Source organism: Fukomys damarensis, unplaced genomic scaffold (assembly GCF_012274545.1).
Source record: "Fukomys damarensis isolate Sample0158 unplaced genomic scaffold, DMR_v1.0_HiC HiC_scaffold_16, whole genome shotgun sequence".
Classification (NCBI taxonomy): Eukaryota; Metazoa; Chordata; class Mammalia; order Rodentia; family Bathyergidae; genus Fukomys; species Fukomys damarensis.
The window spans coordinates 113,753,101-113,779,195 of record NW_022900928.1 but is presented as its reverse complement, the minus strand read 5'-3'; the positions used below and the strand labels follow the sequence as shown (position 1 = coordinate 113,779,195).

The following is a 26,095-nucleotide window of genomic DNA, read 5'->3' as shown; positions in this document are numbered from 1 at the left end:
CAATTGTCTTCATGAAAACCTTAAGTGTTCTATGTCAAGGATGATAATAAAATTAAAACAATAGTATGTTTTATTCTACTTCTAATTTCTTGTGTTTACCTGACTATGCATATGAGTAATAATATCTAAACATCTGCTGCTGTCATTTACAATATTTCTAATGGCTACTGATCACTGTATGATAATGTGTTGAGCACTAATATAATTTTACAGAGAGTTAAAAATAAATAGAATAACTATGCCATGAGTCAGTTTGACTTAGTCAAATACACATTATAGACCCTGAAAAGAAACTTGATCTGAAGCCTTGACATCTTTCAGGATGTAACATCCTTTTCACTAGAACACTTTCAAATATATTGAAATACTTTCTAAGGTGAACATTGTAAGCTTTACTGATATTTGAGGAGCAAAAAAAATTTCTACCGACTGCTGTAACTGCCAAGATTTCCTCTGTAATTTAATCAGGCCATCAATCAGCAAGGTTGGGTCATACAAGTTAATATTTATTTACAGCTTAGATACAGTTGAATGAGTCTTGGTTTAACCGGAGGCAAAATGTTAGTTCCTCATGACATTTAACAGTTCCTGGAGTCATTATTTTGACAGCATCTATTTGACCTGTGAAATTTCTTGCCTACAGAAATAGTCTTTGAGCAAAATTTGCTTATATAAAAACTCAAGAGTGAAAATGACCTTAGAGGTTAGTTTTAATCATGTATTAAAAATAAATATGGGCTTCTGAGTAAGATGATGACATGGGTATATTTCCTCCCCCAGGGTTCATAAAAACGATGGGGAAAACATGAAAACAAAGGAACATGCTCTAAGCCTGAAAACCATGCACTCTATCATCAAAGACTCAAGGTTTCTAGGAATGTCCTCTAAATATACTATAGACCAAATTGGTGGAAGGAATGCATGAAGATTAAATTTTCAATTTCTGTTTTCATTAAGAAGTTTATACACAAAAGATCCTAGAAAACCTAGAATTTATGGAGCTAGTTTTCATAGAGAGTACAGTACTGTAGAAAGTAGGTTTTTTTTCCTGGAAAGAATGGCTAAAACATTAATAGAACACACAGTGGGATCACCCTCAATCTAAGTGAAGATTCTAAACAATTAAAGAATCTCAGAGGCAGTCTCTTCCTTTTGAGTGAAGTACTAACAGAAACATGAAGCCCATGAGGCCTGGCATATATTTAGGGAACGCCAGGACATTTATACCAGATTCCAATAGAGTTATTTTTTTTCTTTTTCTTCCCTGCCTCAAAACTAAAAGATTATTGAAAGTATGTTTAAAGTTAAAAAAGGGGGGTACAATATTTAAAAAGCAGGTAAAATAACTCTCTCTGAAATCTACACTAACCAAGGAAGGAGAAAAAATCAGAAAATTATCAAAGAAAATTTCCTAAATGTTCAAGACAATTTAGCATCAATTTAGTACCACTTATGCAGTCAGAGCAAGCAGTAGTAAAGAAATTCCAACACGATGACAGCATAACGCAGGAAAGAATAGAGAGTTTGTAAAGAGATGACTCAGAATGTAAACTCTGCTCATGGAAGGCAGTGAAAGCTATAGGTCATTTCTATAAATATTGATCAAATGTCTTGTTAAGCGAAATATATCGGTTACACGTGCTTAAATGTTTTCTGTTAATTTGATAAACACCACTTGTTTACCTTTCCAGAAGCATTTTCTGAGTAAGGCCATGGGCAGCTGCTCAGCTGATGAGATAAGGAGGACTGTATATTAGTTTCATGAGAACAGGAGCATCAGCTAGTTCAGGGTGGTTTCACTAAGAATCTCTTCCTCTAATCTGCTTTATTCTTGTACCCCCATGTTGAAAAATGGATATGGAAATGAAATACTATTTTGCAAAGTCTTATAGGTATGAATTTATTACTCGTATATCTATGTATCGATGATCGATTGATCAACAGATACATCATTCTTCATCTTGTGTGTAGGTCACTGCAGAAACTGAATATTTGCTTGCCACATAATATGTCAGTATGAAAACAGATCTTGATGCCTGACAGAGATGACGAGACTACATTCAATGACATCATTATGGAAGGGTAATGTCTGCAGGTAGCCCAGAGAAGGCACAGCTTGCCATTTTTCTCTTTTGTGCTGGCAGAGGTCAATTAGGCCTTGATTCTCATTATATGGTCTCCTACAATTCTTCTCCATGTAGTAGTAAAATCAATTTCAAAGTAAAATCTTTGAGGAAGCTATAAACATCAGTGAGTTATTTTATAATATTAATGGTTAAAGTAAAAAAAAATACAAATGATGTGCCTAAGTTAGAGAAGGGCAAAGAGATGAATCAGCTAAGGCTAAAGACAAATGATAAAGTAGAAGAATCAAATACATGTTTAAGAGAAAAAGCAAAAAGTGAAACAAATAAAAAATAAATCAGGACACTCAATTATAAAAGTAAGATGACTAAAGTGACCTTGAATTAGAGATATAAGAATTAGAAGCAACATGTTTTTATACAAAATGAGAAAAATCTACATTTAATAAGAGTTACTGGATTAGGAAATACTAAATATCTGAATTTGAAGATATTCAATAATTACCAAGAGGTAAACTGAAAAAGATAAAGTAGGAAAATCTTGCCATAAAAATACTGAGTAAAAGTGATATTGTCAACTAACCATAAAGTTAAATATCTGGTATCAAAATAAATCTGGACAATACAGATCAACTAATAAATTTATTTCAAATCCTTATTAGTTCATATTGGACTCCATAAGCAAAACATATGGATAATTAATTAAATTCCATAAGCAAAAAAACTGTTTGGAAAACTAAGTCCAGGAAATCTTTATGTATTATATACTATAAAAGTTATGTTTAATGAGGGGGGGGTTCTAATAATATTAGATTAAAAAAATAGAAAAATATGTCATGTAAGCTATTCACAAAAGAAGAAATGCAAATGACTAATATACAAAAAAAGACCAGTTTCACTAATTATAGTATTAAGTATCAGTGGTGTAGTTTATACACATTCGGATTGTGTTCATTTTTAGCTACTATGAATAATGCTTCTATGACCATTTGAATACAGGTTTTTATATGGACACACACTTTTAATCTCTTGGAGATATATACCTGGGTATGGAACTTCTAGGTCATATAGTCATCTTTACATCATTTTAAGGACATGTCAAATACTTCCAAACAGCTGTGGTATTTTATAATCTTTTCAATATTGAAGAGCTGGGCGTCGTGGCCCACGGCTATAATCCCAGCACTCTGGAGGCTGAGGCAGGAGGACCGCTGTGAGTTCGAGACCAGCCTGGACTACATAATGAGTTCCAGGTCAGTCTCAACTATATAGTGAGACCCTGTCTCAAAAAAACCAAAACCAAAAACAAAAATCAGTATTGTAGAGAATTCCAATTTCTCCTCAGGTCAATCTATAGATTAAATATAATCTCTACAAAAATAGCAATAGCTTTATTATCATTTTGGCAAAAAACTCACAAGCTGATCCTAAAATTTTTATGAAAACAGAATAGTCTTAAGTGAACCAAAGCAATCATGGTGGAGAGGAAAAAACTGGAGAAATTGCAATTCCCAAGATTATACTTATTAAAAGTTATGGTAATTAGGAGAGTAGAGTGTTTGGCGTGAGGACAGACACAGAATTCAACAACGTGGAATTAAAAGTTAAGAAGTAAATTCTTATTTTGAGGGTAAGTTAATATTTAACAAGGGGCAAGAAATTTTAATTGGGAAGAGAATAGTTTTTCAACATGGTGTGGAACAATTGGATATGAAAATGAAAAAGGATGAATTTAAATCTCTACCTCACACTACCTCTAAAAATTAACTCAAAATAGCTCATTGATTTAATAGTAACAATAAAAACTTTAAAACATTTAAAAAACATAATGAAACAAATTTTTGTTACTTGGAATTAAAGGATGATTGCTTAGATATGATCTTAAAACCCAATTAACAAAAGAATAATAAAAATAATTGAAATATTTTATACTTCACAGAACACCATCAAGAAAAACAGAAAATCCAAATACTAGGAGCAATCATGTACCTATACCTGTAAAGAACAGCTATTTATATTAAAAGTGAAAAAGCTACTATTAGAATGATAGGGAGCCAGGGATTTAGCTCTGTGGTTCTGCTGCCTGCCTCGCAAGCGCAAGGTGCCAAGTTTGATCTCTGATTAAAAAAAAAATAAAAAACAAAAACATATAGAATGATAAAAGATTTGAATAGACATTTCCGTAAAAGGCTAATAATCACACAAAAGATATTTGGCATCATTTATTAGAGGAATACAAATAGAAAACACAGTACTATATTAAATGACGTCTTAACAATAGTCTTATGAATCATGAACATGAGATATCTTTGATTTCCTGAGGTTCTCTTTAATTTCATATAATGATATTACGTGGTTTTTCATTGTATAAAATGTCCTAAGCTGAATAAAGCACTCCCCTCCTGCAGAAATGTCCATATTCTAATTTCCAAAACCTGCAAACATCACTTTATAATAGCAGAAATGGCCTCACATATAATTAAAATAAAGCTGTTGACTTAGAATGGTATTAGCCTCTATAGATAAACATCACATAGTTGAATCAAAGTGAACACACTGACAACTGGAACCTCAAAGTCAGCTTCATAATGCTGCTGCCTAGTCATGAGGCTCAACTAAACCTAGAATCTTAATAAATAAAAACACATAAATAAAATAAATCTCTTGAGATGTTGAAGTTATCACGGATAGATGAGCCCAATACAATCGTAAAAGAATTTAAAAGTGAAACAGAAGCTCAAAAACACAAGTGAAGCATACAGAGAAGGAAAGAGGGAAGGAGGGAGGGAGAGTGGACAATTCTAGCACTGCTACTAAGGAAATTCCTAGCTATAAACTCATTGTTATAAATGCACTAAAAAAGAATAAAGATCTCAAATAACCTAAGCTTCCACTCTAAGAAAACAGAATAAGATAAACCCAAAGCAAGCATCATGAAAGGAAAGAATAAATATTAAAGTATAAATAAATGCAAGAGATAATTAAAATATATAAAACCAACAATAAACATTAGTTCTTTGAAAAAAATTGATAATTCTTTAGCTATGTTGTTCAATAAAGAGATATATATATATATCAAATTATTAAAATAACAATGATAAGTAATATCAATATCAAATTTACAGAATTATAAAACATTAATAGGGAAATTGTGAGCATCATGACAATTTGCCAACAAATTATAAAACTTGGTAAAATGAACAACAGTCTATGATTGAATTAACAAACAAAACATTTCCGCATATAAGAGCTCAGAATCATGATTTCACTGGTAAATTCTGCCTAATGTTTAAAGACAAATTAACATTATTTCTTCACAAATTCTTCAAAAAATATGAGGAAGGAACACATCAAAGTTCATCCTGTGAGGTTAGGATTGCCTTGATAACACAACTAGAAATGATATCATAAGAAAAATATTAACCTTTATCTCTTAGGAACATAGATGCACCCAAATGCAGAAGAAGCATTTAATAAAATCCTCTCATGATCAAGGACATTTAACAAATTACTGATAAAAGTAAAATTTCTTAATTTAACATAGGCATTTATAAAAAATCCACAGCTAAAAACATACTTAATGAAGAAAGACTGAAAATTTTATCCCTCCAATCAGAAATAAATCAAGGATGTCTGCTCTTGCCACTTGTATTCAAAATGATATCAGAGTTTGCAGAGCAATTAGATAAGAAAAAGAAATAAAAGGCATCCAGATTTGAAAGGAAAAAGTAAAAATTATCTTTCTTTGGGAGTTATATCATCTGTATACAGAAATCTAAGAAATTACCAAATATTAAAATAAGTGAGTTCATTAAGGTTAAAAGTTAAAATAAGATCAGTATGAAATAATCAGCTGTCTGCACTAGCACTGTAGAGTCTGAAGATTAAATTTTAAAGAAATAATTTCATATGCAATACTATCAGAAAAATAAAATACTTCAGAATAAATTTAATAAAAGCTTTATAAGACCAGTATTGTAGATTTGCTTTTGCTGCTATATCTTACCACAAACTTAGGAGCAAAATAAAAAAATATGTATTATCTTACAGCTCTGAAGGAAATGAAGCTAAAATCATTTTTACTGGGCTGAACTCATGGTGTTAGAGGAATGGGAAAGAATTCCTTTCTCACATTGTCTTCATCTCCTGCACTTTAGAGATTTGTGATTACCGTGGACCCACATGGACAGTGTAGGATGCTCTTCTTATCTTAAAGTCAGCTAATTAAAATCTTAATTCCATCTGCAAATGTAATGGCACCTTGTAATACAATCGAATATATTAACAAGTTATTTATATTGCTCTGTTTCATGCTTTCTGTTTTTGGCATTGTTGAAAAACTAAGATTTAAAATAATATAATGTGGAAAAGCTGAGATCAGATTTCTTTCTCTCCAGCTTTTGTTGTTTATCTTTATCCATTTTATGGTGCTACAACAAAATACCTGAGGCTAAATATTTTTAAAAGAAGTTCACATGATGTATCATTCTGAAGGTCTAAAAGCAAGGCACTGGCAACAGTTTCAGCTAAGAGCCTGGTGACAGATCAAATCATATGACCAGAGTTCCTGTGAACACAGCAAAAGCAAGATAGGGCTCCTGATAAGAAAGATGTGGGAGACTGCAATATTGATTATGGCCAAATCAGGCTGCAGTGCAGGCTGTAAAGAGTTGACCTCACAATGGGGTCCTTGATAGAAGTGAGTCCGGCCAAAGTCTTCGTGCCAAGGTCAGAGTAAATCACACCCAAATTCTGTTCCCACAGATATAACCTTACCAGAAGGGAAACATTCTAATCACAGCCACACATATTTTGACTATTCTGTTCCTAATTCAAGAATGCTTTGTTTTTTATGAGCATTGCTTACATTAATTTCATTGAAAACCACATGGACCACACATCTTTACCTGCAGTGCTATCCTTACATGTAGCTTGCTTTTACCTCTATTGATTACTAATAAAAACCAGTGCCTTAGGCTGGCCAGCTCCTTTGCAGGTTACACCAGCAGTGGTCATCCTGGCCCCCACTATCTGACTGTCTTAGTTCTGTCATTATTATATATTTTTTTCCCCTCTTCAGGCCTGAGGTGTATACTAAGCCGGAGACTGGAGCCTACTGCAGAGGTTTCTGGTAATATTTCAGAGGTCCCCAGGGAAAGGAACAAGAAACCAGTGAGGGGCCTGCCCTGTGCTTTATAACAAAGTGCTCCTAAGGGAGCCAGTCTACTCCTGTGAGACTCAGACTGCACCTTGAAACCAAGTTCAATCCTTTCATGGGTATAGTCATGATACCATCACCACCCACTAGGCTCTGCCTCTGAGAGTCCCCACAGCTTTTCAATACTGTTACATTAGAGAATTAAATCTCAACAACAATGATTTTAGGTGAGCTTAATGTCCAGCTAATAATTGGGAAGCTAGTGATTTATGTTTTGACCCAGTATGTCTGCCGGTCCTTGTGTGTATGTTGGGGCACAACCTACACACTCTGGATGTTTACCACTCAGCTTTAGCCTTTGCTTCCTGCTTGGTCAAATGCTCAAGGTCAGGCATAATTGAGCAAGTCTTTGTGGGGCATGCACAGTCTCTCCTGTGCATGTCTTTCACATTTCTAGAAATGTACCAGAGTGCCTCAAGTTCCCTAAGAACATCTCATTATCCAGATTTTCGAGTTAGAAGCATGGAAAGTTAAAATATAAAATGGATGCTGTTCTTACTCAGATTCAGCAATTTTTCTTCAATAAATGTTTCTTGGATTGGTTAATTCTAGAAATCTGAAAAAGTTGATTTTGACAAGTTTTTCTGGGGATTACTCTGCTGCTGTGGAGTATATTTTAAAGTTTTTATTCTATCATTCTGGAAGTGCTTATTACTGAGTTTTGACAAAAACTTATTCTTGGCATAATAATATTCACAGAAGATTTTGAATTTTATTTTTCTATGTCAAATAAAAGACAAATATTAGGCTTGAGGTTCTTTTGACAAAGTGATTTCAAGAATAACAAGTGGTATGTATGAATGTGTGTGCATTGCTTCATTATTGGGGGTTGAACCCTGGGCCTTTGTACAGAGCTATATCCCTATCTTTATTTATTTTTTTTATTTTTTAAAATTTTGAGATAGGGCCTTGCTAAGTTGCTAAATTGCTCAGGCTGAGCTTGCCTTGCAATCTTCCTGTCTCACACTCTCAGACTACTGAGATCATAAGGTGTGTACCACCATGCCCCACAAGTATCTTTGTATGTTGCTAAAGTTGCCTAATACCTACTAGAAGCAAGGGAGACAGTAGCTCCATCTCTGGTGTAGCAAGTTTAATTATGCTGATGTAAATTAGACAAGTATTTGCTTATTCACAATAATGTTTTAATTGACCTGCTGTGTCCCAGGAATACATGAATAGGTAAGATTCAGACTTTGCCCTTAACAAACTTATAATTCCTATATTTTACTTTTTAGCAAGAAAAGGGGAGAAAGATCAAAAGACCTGAAGTCAATATTGCTTTCAGTGTAGACCACACCTATGTTTGCTGCAAAACAGCAATGCTCCTTTTATTAAATGTTTACTTGGACACCAGAACTGTGCCAAATGCTTTACAAATATTTTCTCACGAAGCCTTCATGAAAACTTTATGGAAAAGGATATCCTCATTTTCAAATGAGCAACTGAGGCTCTCAGATGTTAAATGATATAACAGATTAAATCCTACTCTTATAATTATGAACAAGTCTGATTTTTAAAGTTACATTTTATATATAGTTAGATTTCTACATGTACAGAAGGGGAACTTTGGAGTCATCTTTCCAAGGTTCATTTCTTTATGTGTGGTACATAAAATTTTACTTTAGAGCATAATTAACACTAACAGCCATGACAGTCAAGCCATTCAACCTTAAAAAGCTTAAGGTGAACAACAAAGATGCCTGACTTCTCCAGACTGCATCATGTGTCAGAGGGAGATAAGCTACCCTGCTCCACCATAAAGCCACACTACTGCTGACAATGTAAGGGACAGGCTGGGCTTTTCAGTGTTACACAGCCATCACTTTCATTTACATCACTTGGACCAGCATTCAGCCATATGGCCTCCACTCAACTACAGAAGATACAGAGGCTCTCTGTGTGGAGGAAGAGAAAGCAGAATGGAAATACATCACATTGTTACTGCTGTGTGTACATCCCATATGTGACACATGGCAGATGTTCTTTAAATGGTAACTGCTGTCAACATTCATTCCAGCCCTGCCACAACACAATGAGAGCTTGGGGTTCTGTTCTTTCGAATTTCCTTCCACAACATTAACTGATCAAATATTAAGCTATGTACCACTACTACTGCTACACACAAGTGCACACGTGCGTGTGTGCACGCACACACACACACACACACACTGGGTGTGAAGGAGAGAAAGATAAGCAAGGTGTTGTCTGGCTCTTAATGGCTTGTATCTAGATCCACCCCCCACAACAAGCCTCATGCAGTCATAAGAGAGCTTTTCAGCCTGGCTGGATCTAAAGAGTGTGGTGCTGGGATCAAGGGTGTTTGTGATTATTAAATTAGTCCACTGACTGGTTTGGCATAGTTCTGGCTACGATTAAGGCTGTGAATGCTATATCTGCCTTAGGTCAGGTAGACTGCAGATGGCTAATGTGCTCTCACCTGCCTGCTTGCTGTGGACTATTTCTCCTCTGCGATGTCCCTCTTCCATGCCACCCTGCCTTGGAGCCAGCTATGGACTGAAACCTCTGCAAATTGTAAGCCAAATAAAACGTTCCTCCTTTGACTCTGAGTGTCAGATATTTTGTTTCAGTAATGAGAGAAGTAACTAAGGCACTGACAAAATATACTTAGACAACTCAAAATGAGCTAAACTATTTTCCAGTATGATAAAGCTAGAATTAAAACTTAGAAGGCTGGTTTTGCATGAAGACGTGTGGTTTCCACTGAGCTGTGGGACTAAAATAAACTTTTAAAACTTTTCTGTATTTTCACGCATTACTGCTAGACTTAGACCAAAACAACCTTTAAAACTCGATGTAAATAAGAATGCTGTTACTTTCCATTGTTGTGGCTCTCACATAAAGGTGACAAAGTCTATTAAGAAAAGAGGCATACCATACACCTCTTCAAAGAATATCCAGCAGAATATTATTATTATTTAATAAATGCATGTCAAGCTTATCTTTGCTAAAATCTAGTGAGGTTTCCAAATTATGAAAGCATCTATCTCTGTAGGATGAAGCAGGTTACCACCATCTCAAATGATTTATCAATGTATCCATTATGTCTCAGGTTTATGCTTCTACCAAATAAAGAGGTTAACCATGCTTTTTTTTAATAACTAAATGATATACTTGTCAGGAAGCTTTCAGACTATGGTTTTAGGCACTACATAAATACATGAATAGACAGCTTGTAGAGGGAAGAGAGAATATGAGGTATTTGGAGAGGTTCATTTATTCACAATTCATAAATCAGTTCGTAAGAGTGGAAGTTATGTTTAACAGGATGCTGCCAGCTCTATTTCTGCCTCAGGCAGTGAATTCAGGATAACACGGGGCACTGTGAAACTGTTTAAACCACTAATCCTTCTACTTTCATTTAGAGAGGTATGTGGGAGATATCTAATGTTTCACAGAATAAGCCATGGTCAGACAGAAGAAAATGCAACCTCAAGCACAGGCAAACTGGACATTATGTTTACATTGAAAACTATGTTGCTGTTATTGAGTGATTCCCTGCTAAAGGCAAATGCCAACTAAAAGACAATTAAGGTAGTACAGTGTGAGCTTTATTGATTAATAGTAACCTGGAATTGATATGCAACTCTGTGTCTTGGTTGCTCAAAGCAAATTTGACTGGGTCAACAATAATAAAACATTCCCATGGATAAAGAAGCATAAATACTGTATGTTTACATTCCTCAAAAAAGGATTATTTTGAAAAGCAGCTTTTAGTGCTTTTTTGATTTAAAAAATGTTTTTCTTATTAAATCATAATCTTAATCTAAAAAAGAGAAAGAAAAAAATGAAAATATAAGGAATACACTCTGATCGGGAAAAAAAATAACAATATGATGGGTCTGATATCTTTTTAAGAGTAAGATTTTCATTTTTAAGAGCTAAGAAAAGCTGAATAACATATACTTTTTTCACTCTAATTGTGTTAATTTGTCTCTCAGCTTACAAATACCTTCATATTTAACTGGGCAAGAACCGAGATATCATCTTACTAATATATCATGGTTTCTGACATTTTTCTAAAGGAGGCGGGTATTATTATCCAGATATCACAATGGATTCTTTGTAGCTCATTGCACTCGAGTCCACCAGTTTTATAATAATTCTTGAGAGCTTTTTTTTTTTTTATTCAGGAGGGAGAAGTTCCTAGGGATCAAAGCCAAGGCCTTGGGCATGCTAGGCTGGCATCTACCACTGAGCTGTTCCTCCAGTCCTGTACTACCTAAGTTCTCCAAATCTTATCAAGAAATAAAATGTAGCAAGAGTTAACATATATTTAGTATGTGTGCCCCACAATGGCATTTATGTTTTTCAGACACAGAATTTAGAATCCATAATCAATCTAAAAAGTGCGATTATTCTTATTTCAATTTTAAAAATGAGAAAACTGACAAGAGAAAAAGTGAAGCTAGCATTCACACATGGGCCACCTGATCCTCTGACTCATGCGTTAAGGTTAAAGTATGGTATATCTTGCCCCGGGTTATAGTGGCCCTACTTGCCCACATCATACTTTTCGCTGTTTTAATAGTGTAAAGATAGCGCCAGTGCACATTTCCTGCATTTTTCCACTCCTTAATCATTTTCAACAACTGATGAATCACTTTCAAGTACAGAAATTCATGTCTTCCGAATAAATCCGAAGTGCCCTTTACCTTATCGATGTATGATCGCCATCTAGCGGCACATGTGTGGTACCAGCAGGTTATAATGAAAGTTATTACCCGCGTTATTCCTGAACAGTGCCTACAAGTCCTATTAAGGAATTTAAAAATTTAGATACAAACAGAACTAATTCTCCTGTAAGAAATAAATGGCAGTGATCAGTGTATGTATATTATTTTCAATCAATAAACGCTTTGGGAGACTCGTCATAAAAGCTTTTAAATTCCTTGACTTGGATAAAATTTGCATAATATTTGCATAGAATTTATAGTTAGAAGCTATATTCATTTTTTAAATTACACGTATTAGAACATGTTAGTGTTAAAATACTTTAGTAAAAAGTAATAATTGTTACTGAGAAAAGCAAATATGGCTAACATTTACTGAGAATAAACACTGATTGGAGAAATACTAGACTTCTAAAGACGAGGAAGAGTTTGGATAGATGATTACCTCTGTTTTTATTTTGGCTGATTTTTTTTTTCTGTTTGGTTGTATGGTTCCCATTTTGATTTATTTCCAGGGAACACCCATTTGTCTATTGGCCTTAACACTATGGCATCCAGTTTTAAATTCACCTGTTAGATCTTTTGTCACTAGCTCTTTAAAAATCCATTTTCCTGGTCAATTTCTACACAGGAAGCTCAAAAGCATAAGCAAATATATGAGGCTGGAGACATAGAAATGCTAGATTTTATATAACTATTGTAAAGTAACTTTCAAGATCTATCACAAGATGGTCTTATATTTATATTATTTATAAGTTCCATGCTTTCCAAATTCAAATCTTTTTTAAATTTGTTATTGGTACATTTAAGGTACACAATATAATGACACTCATCATTGAAAATTTGCAAATTTATGTAATCCATCTTGGTTCTTATTTTTTCCCCATTGCCCTGCCCTTCCTTCAACCCCTCCATACCTCCCAAATTCAAATCTTACTTGTCATTGTATACTGCTCTTTTTAAACAAACAACAAAATTCCATTCTCCACACAATCTTTAAAAGGCTTGCATTCATATTTGTGAAATAGGTCATCCGTTGTCATGTCTGCACTGGATTTGTTAAGTCCAGTGGAATGCTGCTTCTGCATTATGTATAAATCAATAATAAAACTTCCTATTTTATTTCCCAATCCTTGAAAATTTTAGTGAGCCTAAAATTAACTTTTCCCTGTCTCTTAATTCTTTCTTTTTTCTTATTCTTTGTTTTTATCTTTCATAAATAACTAAAACTGCTACAGATAGAAATGTAAAATGAGAATTTTGTTTCATTTTGTTTTTTGAGACAGGGTCTCACTGTGTAATTGAGAATGACCTGGAACTCGCTATGTAACCCAGGCTGGTCTGGAACTCACATCAATCCTCCTGCCTCAGCCTCCTGAGTGCTGGGATTACAGGTATGCACCACCACACCAGCTCAAGATGAGACTTTTAAAACTCAGCTTCTTTCACTCTGTTTAATCTACTCCCTGCTTCTTTTCTATTTTGACCAGTACTGACATATGGCAATATTTGATTTCATAAAAATGTTTTACATATACAACATATAATTCTATTCTATCTATCTATCTATATATATATATTTCAGCTATATATGAATTTTATTTTGAATACAGCTTTGGATACTTTTGTGTAAGGATTGTGCTTGTGGTTATTTAGCAACAGGGAACTAAGAGTTTATAGTTCCTCTTTGATCAATACCTGTTAAATTCTAATTAAAGTATCATATTTAAATTAATCTTGATTTTTGCATTATATGCAGATAGAAATATTGTCTTTAACAATGAATTATTATTTACTGATTATTTTACATAAGCTAGAGTGAAAATTAAATGTCACTAATTTAAATTTCAGAAAGCACAAATTTAAACAACTTTTAGACATCAACATTATATATGAATACATATATATTTAAAATTTGTAATTTATTGGTACATTGTATAGTAGAAAACATTTACATTCTTCGTGGGAAGTTGGTACTTGTACATAATACATCTTAATTCCTCTTTTTATTCCCGTTTCCTTCCTTCCTATCCCTGCCCTCTATCTCGACTGCCTTCCTTTTTCATATACTTATATTCTTCATTGCTGATTTATATACATTAAGTTTTATGTAATGTTGAGGTCTGAGATATATAAACTCAGAATTTATCTCTCTAACAAATAAAAAGAGCCTTTGTGATGCTTTTTTCCAATAATCTCATTTGTTCTTCAGTAATTCCACAGAAAGAACTTTTGACATTTAATATTTTAACTGAAATATGCTGATTTAAGTGTGTTTCTCCCCACTGCATTTTTCTCATGTACTGAAAAAGAATCTAATAGTGCTGAAGCATTTTACTCTAATTCTGCTATAAGCAAACACTGAATGTAAACCCATATTATGAGTGAAAAATGGTATATCTCACCTCGCTTTAATTTCAGTAATTGAGTGAGGAAACAGGAAGATCTATTAAAAGGACCATTGGCTGGTCAAGCACTAATGAGAAAATCTCTGAGTCACTTGCTGTCATGGTAACAAAGCATTATCAAATCAGATTACTATGCCCAGTAGCTACAGAGCTGCACTTCTAATTGTGTTGTCTCCGTTTGCAGGATAAGCTTCATACTTCTCAAAAGCGAGCAGGTGGCACAGCTCTGTGTATCAGATAAGGAGCATTATATGTTCATAAGTTGAGTTCAAATATCTAGTACTAAGGATGAATTACACTTTGGAAAGATTTGCAAAAATTACAATTAAAAAACAGACTTAGTTCAGCCTTGTTATTAACTTATAAATTTCTCAATAAGTTTCGTTTTAATCTAACTTCATTGATATTATACCAAGGAGAAAGATAGGCAAAGAAAAAGAAATTTAGTGTGAACACAAAAATGAATCAGTAAGGAGTCTTCCTAAGAACAAACTTCCCAAAGAGAATGAATAGTTTAGAAATTGCACCAAGGATGCGAAGCAGTATTAGGAAAAGACAGATCTGAGAATGTTTAAAAATGGTAAGAAAGAAGGACAGCAGAACACTGTCAGTATTGGGACTTGGAGTTGACTATAAGGAGTAAGAGCTTTCTGTCCATAGTAGTAGTGTGTTTAACAATGTCCTTCTTTCTGTGCCCTTGGTCTTTGGGGTAAAAAATCTCAGTGAACTTCAAAAATCACAAAGCTCAATGTTTCCAGAACTGATTTACTCTTTTTAATATCTTGAGTGTCACTGAGTTTTTAAAGAAATTGATCACTGCCTCTGATCCTTTTCAGTATATGACTTAATTCCCAAAGGAAAACCTTCAAGATTAGCAGAAGCAAAATAAACACTGGCACGCATTATTGACTAGAAATCTATGTGCCTTCTCAAGGCGTGAGTATAAACAGCATTAATAATGCTTGTCCTAAGAAGCTTATTACTCTTGTTAAATGCATCAGCATGTGGACTGTTTTACATGTACCAGATATCAAAAGCAATCAATCTAAAGTCAATATAATGAAAGTCAAATGCATTTATCTACACGTTTCTAAATTCAGTGGAGAGTGTGCTGCTGCAGAGAAGAAGCAGTCATCAAAGTCAGCAGAGTGGAGAAAGAGTAAATAAATTCATTCCCTAAAGTAATTTGACTGGTCCTGGGAGTTTTGTGCACTGACCTGGGATGGAAGCAGCAGTCAGAAAGCCAGTCAGTATGGCCATATCCTGTGAGAAGTACCTGGCCTTTTGGTAGGCTCACTACCTTCCAGACGTGATCCTCCCCACAGGAGACCAGAGCGTCTTTGCAGGGGTGCATGATAACACTGCAAAGGAACAGAGAAGGAGTTTTAGGCGGGGTGAAAGAGCAAATGGTTTCAGAGTGTGATGAACAAAATGAGAGGGATCATCCCATAGAATGCTAGCTCAGAAGTCAGAGGAAGCAGGTTCTGTATCCCAGCTCTGGCTTTAACAATAACAGCTTTGTTATCCTCATTAATCTAATCAGCTTCACTGGATCTCAGATTCCTCAACTGCAAAATGAAGAAGTTGGCTTAGGTGACCGTGCATGTCTAATTCTGGTTTTAAAATAATACTTCTGTTTTTTCTTTTAGGGAAGAAAAATTAGACCAATGTATTTTTGTGTTAGGACCAGTGATCATACTTATCACAGAAAATCAAAATTCTCTTCAGACTATAGTTTGTCTTAAATCAGGCATTATGCAGGAAAAGATCATGAATCACAACCACATTAGAATAGTTTTAGAATAAATACTATGAATGAAACATTAACTCCATGGCCCACTATCTATACAAAGCAAAGAAGATCCAATTCTGTGCTAATTCACCACTTAAACTTGCTTCAATCAATACACAGTACACAAATTAGGGTCATGAATTCAAGATGCATAAGGAAATTTCTTCTCTATACAGGCATAGAGGGAAATGAGAAAGAAGTATGTAAAATTAATGATTAACACATTAAGCACTAAGGTTTGAACTGACTGATCATTGCAGCTATTTAAATATTGGAGCTAAACTATTCTAAATTCAAGAGTACAAGGTTAATGCCTGATATTTCATCTATGGCAATACCTTAATCTTATTTATATAGAGTTTCATCTATGCCTTACGATATAATGGGGAAAATTTCTCCAGTGTTAAACACCTATTAAAATATCTGCCTAAATATTAGCAACAAATTTTTCAATTTCAGCTTGGCCTCTCCACGGAAAGATAACACATTTACTTGCCTCAATAGTACAATGAAAAAAATGATTTTAAAAATAGCAATCACACATTCATCTCAGCCAAACATCACTTTATGAATGGTCTTGTTATTTTCTTCTGTAATTTGGACTTTAGGAAATCAATGTTCCTAAGAAATCATGGCTCCAGTCCATACCTGCATAACTTCAGGGCTTACACAAAAGCACAACTTTTCTTGTTATCTATCCCCTGCATCTATACCATTAAGTCCCCAAATTATGAAGTGAAATATCATTTCTTTTGGCTTGACTATATATTTTTGAACATTGGCTGGTATCGATGTTCATATTACAGGGTTGTAACCATTGTAACCACTGTGGACAAGGTCTTTCTAGTGAAAAACTGTTTCATTTTTAAAAATATTTTTCTACTCAAAATAAACACAGTAGAAGGAAAATTATTCATTTCCCAATTCATCATCATGTTGGTTTGTGACTTTCAGAAGGCCAATTCAAGAAACAAATTTATGGTAGCTCAAACTGGGTAGAGGATACATTTATGGAGCTTAATTAGAAGAAAAATACGATGAGAGGTAAAAATGTCATATTGAAATGAATTCTATATTCAAACATGCACACAAAGGCACACCAAATCCTTGAAGTGACTGAGTATGATGTATTTTGGCTCACAGCTTTCTGGCAGACACATGCACACTTGACTAGATGACAAATTACCCTCTTTAAGTGAAGATAGCTAAAATCATTGATGTCTTTATGAATTTTAAAACATAAGTTTCCAAAATGACTGTTGTGAGGAGAGCTATTTGTAAAAGTTAAGGAAAATATATAAAAAACAAACTTATTTGTGGCCATTTAGTTTTGTGTTTTTTCTTGACTCTCTGCATCCCTTCTACTTTGGAGCCTCCTCTTTACCACAGATGCTTCCAATTCCATTCCACATGAAAGGATTCCTTGCCTAACTATGTGACAGTCTTCCTTTATCTACAAGGATACATTCTAAGACTATCAGTGGATGTGTACAACCACAGATAGTATCAAACTCTACATGTACTGTTTTTTCCTAAGCTCACATATCTTATATAAAATTAAATTTATAAAATAAACATAAAAGATCAACAAAATATAACCGATCATAAAATAGAACAATTATAACACATTTTCTGTTCATACCTTCCACTCACAAATTATTGCTTTTACTGTATTAACCGAGCACTACATATTGTAGCCCTACCTTTGAAGTTTGAGATCTGAAGCAAAACTACCAAAATTTTTTTTTCTCTCTTCACAATTTCAAGGATGGAAGAGTTATTCTTAATCTAGATGTTAGCCACTGTGTTTTTAGCAATTGTTTTCTTATTAAGTCAAGCGTTTTCACCTTTGCACTGAAGCACTGAACCGCTTCTCTTTAGCACACCCAACTTGCCAGTGTCAATTTGGGGCCAGTGTTAAATAAAATAAAGATTACCTGAACACAAACACAAGCTGTCAAGGTGGTACAAGTAAATTTGGTAACTGAAAGGCTACCAACTGACTAACAAGCAGGTAGCATATAAGAGACATGATTGGAAAATATGGTAAATGTTTAAGTTAACAAATATTACAGTAAAAGACACATTGCCATTAAACCCCCTCAAAATACTCCCATTCACTTTGAACACAATTATCTGGTCATTTTTGACACTCTGCAATAGTTCTAGGCACTCCGCAATAGTTCTTTCATGTCCTTAAATCAAGGTGTTATGGCTGCCTCAGTGTCCACAGTTGATTAAAAACATTTCCCTTTGATGGTCATTTTGACTTTGGGAAGGAGCCACAAATTGCAAAGTGTGACAACCAGTGAATTGGGGGAGTGGGACACAGTAATGCTTTTAGAAGCCTGTCTTTTGCTTCGATGGCACTCTCATGGGACTTATGATCACACCTCCTCAAGCCGGTCAGGGAAGAGGACCTCTAAAATTGCTTCAGAAAGTAGCAAGAATGATGAAATGTGTGCTTGAAGAGTTGGGAGCATCTTGAGGGAAATCAATGATGATGTGTCTTGAACTGTAATAAATATCTTAATGTATATTTTGATTATTGTCATATAGTATGGACATGCTGGGAGAAGGGATGATTCATATCCATCAGTTTGGTACATGACAGTATGAGATTTTGTTATACTACTCAAGGGCATCGGTTTAAAACTCATGAATCATTTCTGGAATTTTCCATTAATATTTTCAAATCACAGTTTATCAAGGATAACTAAAAACCCAGAAATCAAAAGTATAGATAGGGAGGGACTATGGTGTAAGTGCACACAAGAACATTTATATCATCTGTAAATTCTGATCATTCTGCATTTCTTTCATTGAATTTTATCCTTCAAAGAGTATAATACATTAGTTAATCCATTAATGGCCATTAACTGAATATAAACATTTTCAGCACACATATATAGGAATTTAATCCTTTCATTACCATGCCTAACCATTTCTTTTTCTACTTATTCATTAAATAAGTGCATGAGCAAATACTGAGTCACAGCAATAAATACCACCAACCAAGAGTTGCAAATTCCTGTTCAGATCACTCATGGGACATGGCCAACACAGGGAGCACAGGTTAAGAGCAATGGACCAAAAATATTTTTCCAAATATAGAAGTTCAGCATTATTACCAATTCCATAATGAGGCACTGGTGTCCAAAGTCATTGTTATCATCATCCATTAGTGGCAATGATATCTAATACTGTCTGAAAACTTAATTGGCAACACTTTGTACTAAAGCCTTGATCTCAACGAATTCAATAAAAGCTGATCACAATAGGATTTCAAATCTATATTAACAATACCAACACTGGCTCACACATAGTAGCTTCTCAATAAAAGCTTGTCAAATATATGACTGAGTGATTGATTCTTCTGCAGTTAGTATTGTTTTAATGCCTAAGTAATCAGAGGTCCTGAGATTATGTCAGCTTGTTGAGTTCACATTTGATAATGGATGGAAACTGTCTTGAATCAGGGTGGTCTGGTTTTCAGGCTCATGATTTTAGATACTTCTATTTAATAAGAATCTTTCAGTTTTTTGTTTACAAGTGTATGATAAATCTCACTAATTATTCTTAAAGAGCTTTCATATAATCATCATCATTCACAGTAAACACTTAAATCATTGAATCTTTATTAAGGATTAATTAAGAACCCATCAAGGAATGGCCAGTGTATATATTAGCATTTGGTATCACCAGATACAGCAGTCTTACAGGAGCTGGAAGATCCTTCTCTCTACAGCTAAGATTCTCTGATGCTGTAAGTAAAACCAGGTGGGTAGCATTCCTCCTATGAAGAAGTCTTTACAAAGACTTCTGAACAAATGGACTACATGTTGCGTTTAAAATCTTTAATTTATTTTCTTGTTCTAATAGTGTAAGCCTTGTATTCATACATTACATTGCCAGAGGGCATTGCCATTTTATTCAACTATTTTCATAGAAGCCTGTAAAGGAAAAGTGTAGAATAATATTTAATAAGTATCAGTTTTATAAGCTATTAATTCACTGAATATTTCCCCAGTATACTTCAGGCCTCAACTTTTGCCATCTGCTTATAGTAGTTGAATCAATTTTTTGAAGTTGAAGAATAGAAGTAACAAATATTAGATTTTAGTAGTCAGTTCCTAACCCCAGAATTGCATACATGTCAGCCACGAGTTGGATGTAATACTATCCCCATTTGCAGATGGGAGAGCCAGAGTGCGTAGAGGTTAGGGGATCTATCTGTTAAAGGTCACAAAGGTCATAAAAGTGGGAGAGCCAGAAGGTGTGAGCTTGTGTTGACTCTCCCAGAATCCATACTTTTCAGTAGAGTCAACTCAGAACTTCAATTTCCTCTTCCATTTTTAGATAACAACTGAGAAGTTATATTTCTGTTTAGAGATTTACTGGGATGCATTTTGAAATTTAAAAAATTGAAAATTTTTCCTAATAATGTATAAATTTCTACAGCCTTTTTTTTCCTGGAAACTGCTTACTTACTATGTTTGAAGTGGTAAAGGAGTAGATCAAACAAAGATGACTCAGAAAGGCCACATTAAAAATATTTTAGGTTATGAGCCATCTAGTCTCTGTTGTAACTATTCAGCTTTGCCCTGGTAATCCAAAAGTAGCAAGAGAAAAAAATGTAAATGAGTGAGCAAATCTGTGTGTGTTCCAAATAAAATTTACTTACACATCCAGACAGTTGGCCAGATTTGCCTGTGAACTGTAGTGTGGGTATCCCCATTCCTAAAGCATTTGCAATGATATCAGGTAGGCAAGTGTGTAAAACCATGGGCTCTGGAGGGAGATGTGAATTTAAATTCTTGTTCCAGTCTTCTCTAGCTAAGCACCTTTGGATAAGTTTGTTTACCAGCGTTTGCCTTAGCCACTCACTGAAAAATGGGAATACTACAGTACTGATATCATAGGTTTATTGGGAGAAATAATTAAATAATACAAGTAAAGGATGTAGAACAGTGCTATAAACATAGTGAACACTCAGCCTCAATTAGCATTGTGCAAACAGACATGGGCCAGCCTGCCTCTATTTGAAAAATGGCCCCCAACCTACTTTCTGAGTACATTGTATAACTTCTGAGCCTCAGTTCTCCTATTTGTGAAAAGTGAGTAAAAATAAGGCTGATTTATAGGAGTGCTGTGAAAACAAAAAAAGTGGATATATGTAAATCGATTAGAAAACTATCTGAATATGGTCCATTTTCCACAAATGTTAAGTCCACTGGTAAAAGTGTATCCACACTAGGTAACAATTTCACAAATGAAAATGAAGAAAATCTGTAGGTTTTCCTTCAAGATATGGTTTTCAAGAAAGCAATGAGGGAAACAGTTAAGCCTATGTACACATTCACCCCTCTCTGCCTCAGGTATGCAACTAGCACTAACAGTTGCTGGCCCTGGGGAAATGGCTCTTCATAGGCCCTGGGCATGCCAAGGTGAAGACGGCCTGGATTTCTCCTCAGACTCGGCTCACTAAAGTACGTCCTTCTAGTCACAAAATTACTTTCATTTTCAAAGATGCCTTCCAAAAGTTCTAATTAATAAAAATAATAAGCTCCTGCTTAATGTCTTTCTGGCATCTGTTCTAAGTGCCACAAAGTCACTTTACTTTAAACTTTGAATATAAGCTTTCTGCTTCCCTTTAACTTACTATTAATTATAATTATAAGATTTGAAGACAAAGGCCTTGTCATCTCATTCTTAAGTTAATAAGCTTGTGACTAGGGTGAAAATAGTACAGGAAAACATCTTGGGATTCAAAAAAAGCAAATGTGGGTGAATGCTAATCCTGATTTTTAATCAAGTAGTGTCCTGATGAAGTATCCATAAAATGTTTTGTTGAACAATATACCAGGCACGTTACATAAAATATTATGTTCTGGCAGAGATTTTTTTCTCTTTCATAATAGGAGACGTTCTTTATAATAGATCACATGATATATGATTCAAAAGCTCTCATCCCTAATTGAAATTGTTCTTTCCAGTGGTGGTATTGCACAAGGATATTTTGGAGAGAATATGTGTAGGTGTATGGTGAGCACTATTAATTATCAGTAGAATCAGTGACATAAGCACCACTGTTAGACTTTTCAAAAGCTAAGAATATTAATCCAAAAAAAGATTGTCACAAGAAAGACTAATTAGATACCCTTGTCTTCTCTTCCGGGTATTCAGCATTGTAAATGTTTCCTTTCACTTCAGTTCACAGGCTCTAATTATAGCCAAAACAGAAGATGCATAGTGTGCTGAAAATAAATCAATATCAAAATATGTTCTCCCTGAACATTGGGTGACCACTTATCCACTTGTCCTTAAAGACTATCCTCACTCACATTTTATGTATGAATTTCTCTGGCTTGCCAGGAAAAAAAATACAAAGTCCTATATTACCCAGCTAATAATTGCATTTTGTGTTTCGTTGTGCATCAAGATTTACCAAACATTCTAAGATGCATTTTCTTCATCATTTCAACAAATGTGTTGAGTGACTACTAAACAAAATGGGAGCATCACTCTGGGGAAGCTCATGTAAGAGTAGAAAGAAACAACAATATAAAATATTTTAGCTATAAAAATGTCAAAGCAATATGACCGATGGAGGGGAGGAAGTTCTTTACAATGAGGTGAACAGGGAAGTTGTCTGTAAAGACAGGACATTTTAGCTAGGAATAGAATGACAAGGAAGCACCACCTTTGGGATGATCTAAAGGCAGTCAGTGTTACTACAAGGGCAAATGCTAGGGCCGAAAGGAGTTAGCACACTCCAAGGATGGAGGAAGCCAGGGTACCTGAAGACAGTGAGCAAAGAGAACCATATTGGGGATGGATGAAGGAAAAGAAGCCAAGTACTAGACCACATAGTACTTTAGAGACTGAGATTTGACCTAAGATCGTTTCATGAGTTTAAGTAGGTGCTGTAGTTTGGATATTGCTTGAGTGTGTTGCCCAAGTATTCTTCTGTTCTTGACAATGTGGCAGTGTGAGAAGTGATGATACCTTTAAGAAGTGGGATGTAAGCCAGGTATGGGGGTGCATGTTTGTGAATCCAACACTCTGGGAGGCTGAGGCAAGAAGATCTCAAGCTTAAGCCCAGCCTGGGCAATTGAGCAAGACCCTGTCTCTAAATAAATAAACAAATAGACAAGCAAATGGGCTAGAGATATAGATCAGTGAAACAGTCCTAGGTTCTACCCTTAATACAGGGGTGGAGGGAGATGGGACCGAATAGGAAGTGGATATACTGCTGGGGGAACTGCTCTTAGAATGGATAAATGCCAGTCTTGTCGAATTAGTCCTCATGAGAGCAGATTATTTTAAAAAGTGTGACAAGCCCCTGCACTCTCCTCTTGTCATAGTGATGCCATCTGCCATGAAACTCTACAGAACTGAGCACAAGCCAGCACCCTGCTTGAACCTTCAGAACTCTTTTATACATTATCTACCCTCAAGTATTTTGTTATAGCAATAAGTAATGGACAAAGTTGGTGAATGTTACGCTATTGATATTTGTAAAAAAAGATCTTTTAGCTACTTGTGGAAAATGGAAAGTGGGGATCAACACAAGAAGAGACAGGGGAACATGCACCACAGTAGCTGCAGACCACGGCTTTAGATATAGTTTAGCCTATTTAACCTATAGTTTCTCTGTACTAGGACAGGTTTCTTCGTTATACTCATATTTTCACTGCTATTTTCATAAAAAGTCAACCCACAGTTTCCTCACTACTATATAATATTATGTAACTACAGATTTAAAGTGCCAAAGTAAATGCAATAAAATTCATATAACAAATGTGTGCTCAAAGCAGTTAGCAGAAACCTTTCAAAATAAGACACAGACAAAATAAAACATCATGTTTTAAGATAACTAAGGACACATGAAAAAATGAAATCTTAAAACTTCCTTAGTATTTTGAGATTTAAAATTGGGATATTAAAACTTTTCTTCAAAGCATTATGTTGTTGGAATTTGGGAAGACTGGTTTTTACTAAATAGGGTGAGTATTCTCATACTTTATGGACAAATTAATAATGCTGTAAAGGGTAGTCATAAGAGTTAAGACTCGTGTTCATTTTCCTCATTCTATGTTCTCACAACCTTACTCCTAAATAAAAATTCTTAAGAATGGTGATTGGTGACCTTGAACAAAAGTCAATTAACTAGCCGGGTGTGGTGGTGCATGCCTGTAATCCCAGCACTCAGGGGGCTGAGGCAGGAGGATCGCTATAAGTTAGAGACCAACCTGGGCTACACAGTGAGTTCCAGGGCAGTCTGAACTACATAGTGAGACCCTGTCTCAAAAAACCAAAAAAAAAAAGAGTCACTTAACTATATTTGTTTCGTCATATTTTTATGTTGTTGTTTTTTTGTTTTTGTTTTTGTTTTTGTTTTTTGAGATGAGGTCTCACTATGTAGTTGAAACTGACCTGGAGCTCACTATGTAGCCCAGGCTGGTCTCAAACTCACAGCGATCCTCCTGCCTTAGCCTCCCTAGTGCTGAGATTACAGGCATGCGCCACCATGCCTGGCACATCATATTTTTAAAATATAAAATTATTCATCCTGTCCTCTATTTGATAAATAAAAGAATACATTTATATTTGAAACAGCACTTTCAGTCTTGTTGGGGCTGAAGCACTATACCCCAAGTACAGTACCTGGCATGCTGAACACTTTGACCAGAAAGAGACTGGAAAGGCTTTAGGAACAGGACCTTGACCATCTCCTGCTCTCTTGTTCTTCTTGCTCTATGTTTTCTTCTGCAAAATAGTCTGAGAAATGAAATTTCTCTTCCCCAAGGCAAGTCATAGACACTAGGACCTCTCTCTTCCAAAGCAAGCTAACAAGCTTGGAAACATCACACTCATCTTCTCCCTTTTTAACCATTTTCCAGAGGGTACTCACCCATACCCAGGAGGCAGGGCTGCTATATAAAAGGCATAGGAAGAACTTGTACAGACAAGACTCACTGGGGTTCCTCCTCTCGTTTTGTTAGTTTTGGAACATATCTTTTCCTCCAGTGGCATTTCTGAATGGCTGTCTGTTCCTCATTGAAATCTAAAGGTAAAAATAGATAGTTTTCTCCAGAGTCTAGGGGTTAATTTCCAAAAGCTCTCATATCATATATAACGTTGAATCATAATTTGGTTTACTTTTCTCTTCTTAATTTGTCTTTAGGTATAGGAGTTTTGATATGTCAACTTGACTAGAAACTACTTTGTAGATTAGTAAAACCCTGGGTGTGCCTGGGGATGACTGAAAAATACAGGCCACTAACGGAGCAGGGACAACTACCTTGGATGTAGATGGCGCCAACTAATAGGCCTGCAGACTGGACAGAAGAAAAAAATAAAGACAAAAGAAGTGTTCCCTTTTTCTTCTGAGCAGCTATGGTCCTTGACATTGCCATTGGGGGCTGGTATCCAGTTCCTTTGGCCTTTCAGCTCAGACTCTTCAGAATTCCAACACAGACTCTTCAGCTTTCTGACACAGACTCAAACTAGTGTCTCTGTGGTGAGCTTCCAGGCTTTTGACCTTTGACTGCTACTCTATCCACCAGTTCTCCAGTGTACAGAAGGGATATTTTGGATTCCTCTGTCTCTGACCCAGCAGAAGGCCACTGGCACACTTCCAATTCTGATTCTGTAAGCCTACCTCATAAATCCCTCATTAAATCACAAATGTATTTTATATTGAATCTGCTCCTCTAGGGAACATTAACTAATACAGTTTTGGCCAAGACACTTAAGATGAATAAGGACAGGTATCACATCTTTCCATACCTACAATCACTGCAATAACATTTCCGTTTTTCTAGAAGTTGCTGAATCTCCCTAATAAGTAAAACAGACATCATTTTAAAATTCGCACAGTCAACTAAGAAAAC

At 35.1% G+C, this 26,095-nt stretch overlaps 1 protein-coding gene across 3 annotated transcripts in view; it reads right to left on the bottom strand.

Moving 5' to 3' along the window:
* Spag16 (sperm associated antigen 16) overlaps positions 1-26,095 on the bottom strand; it is a 1,007,960-nt gene that overhangs the window by 521,812 nt on the left and 460,053 nt on the right. For 2 of the 3 annotated variants that reach the window (XM_010616032.2, XM_033764606.1), the window contains one exon: positions 15,622-15,765. In XM_010616032.2, coding sequence (XP_010614334.1) covers positions 15,622-15,765 — 144 coding nt within the window. Of the gene's footprint in view, positions 1-14,571; positions 14,631-15,621; positions 15,766-26,095 lie in introns of those variants that run through there. The other variant, XM_010616034.1, reaches the window with a different exon arrangement.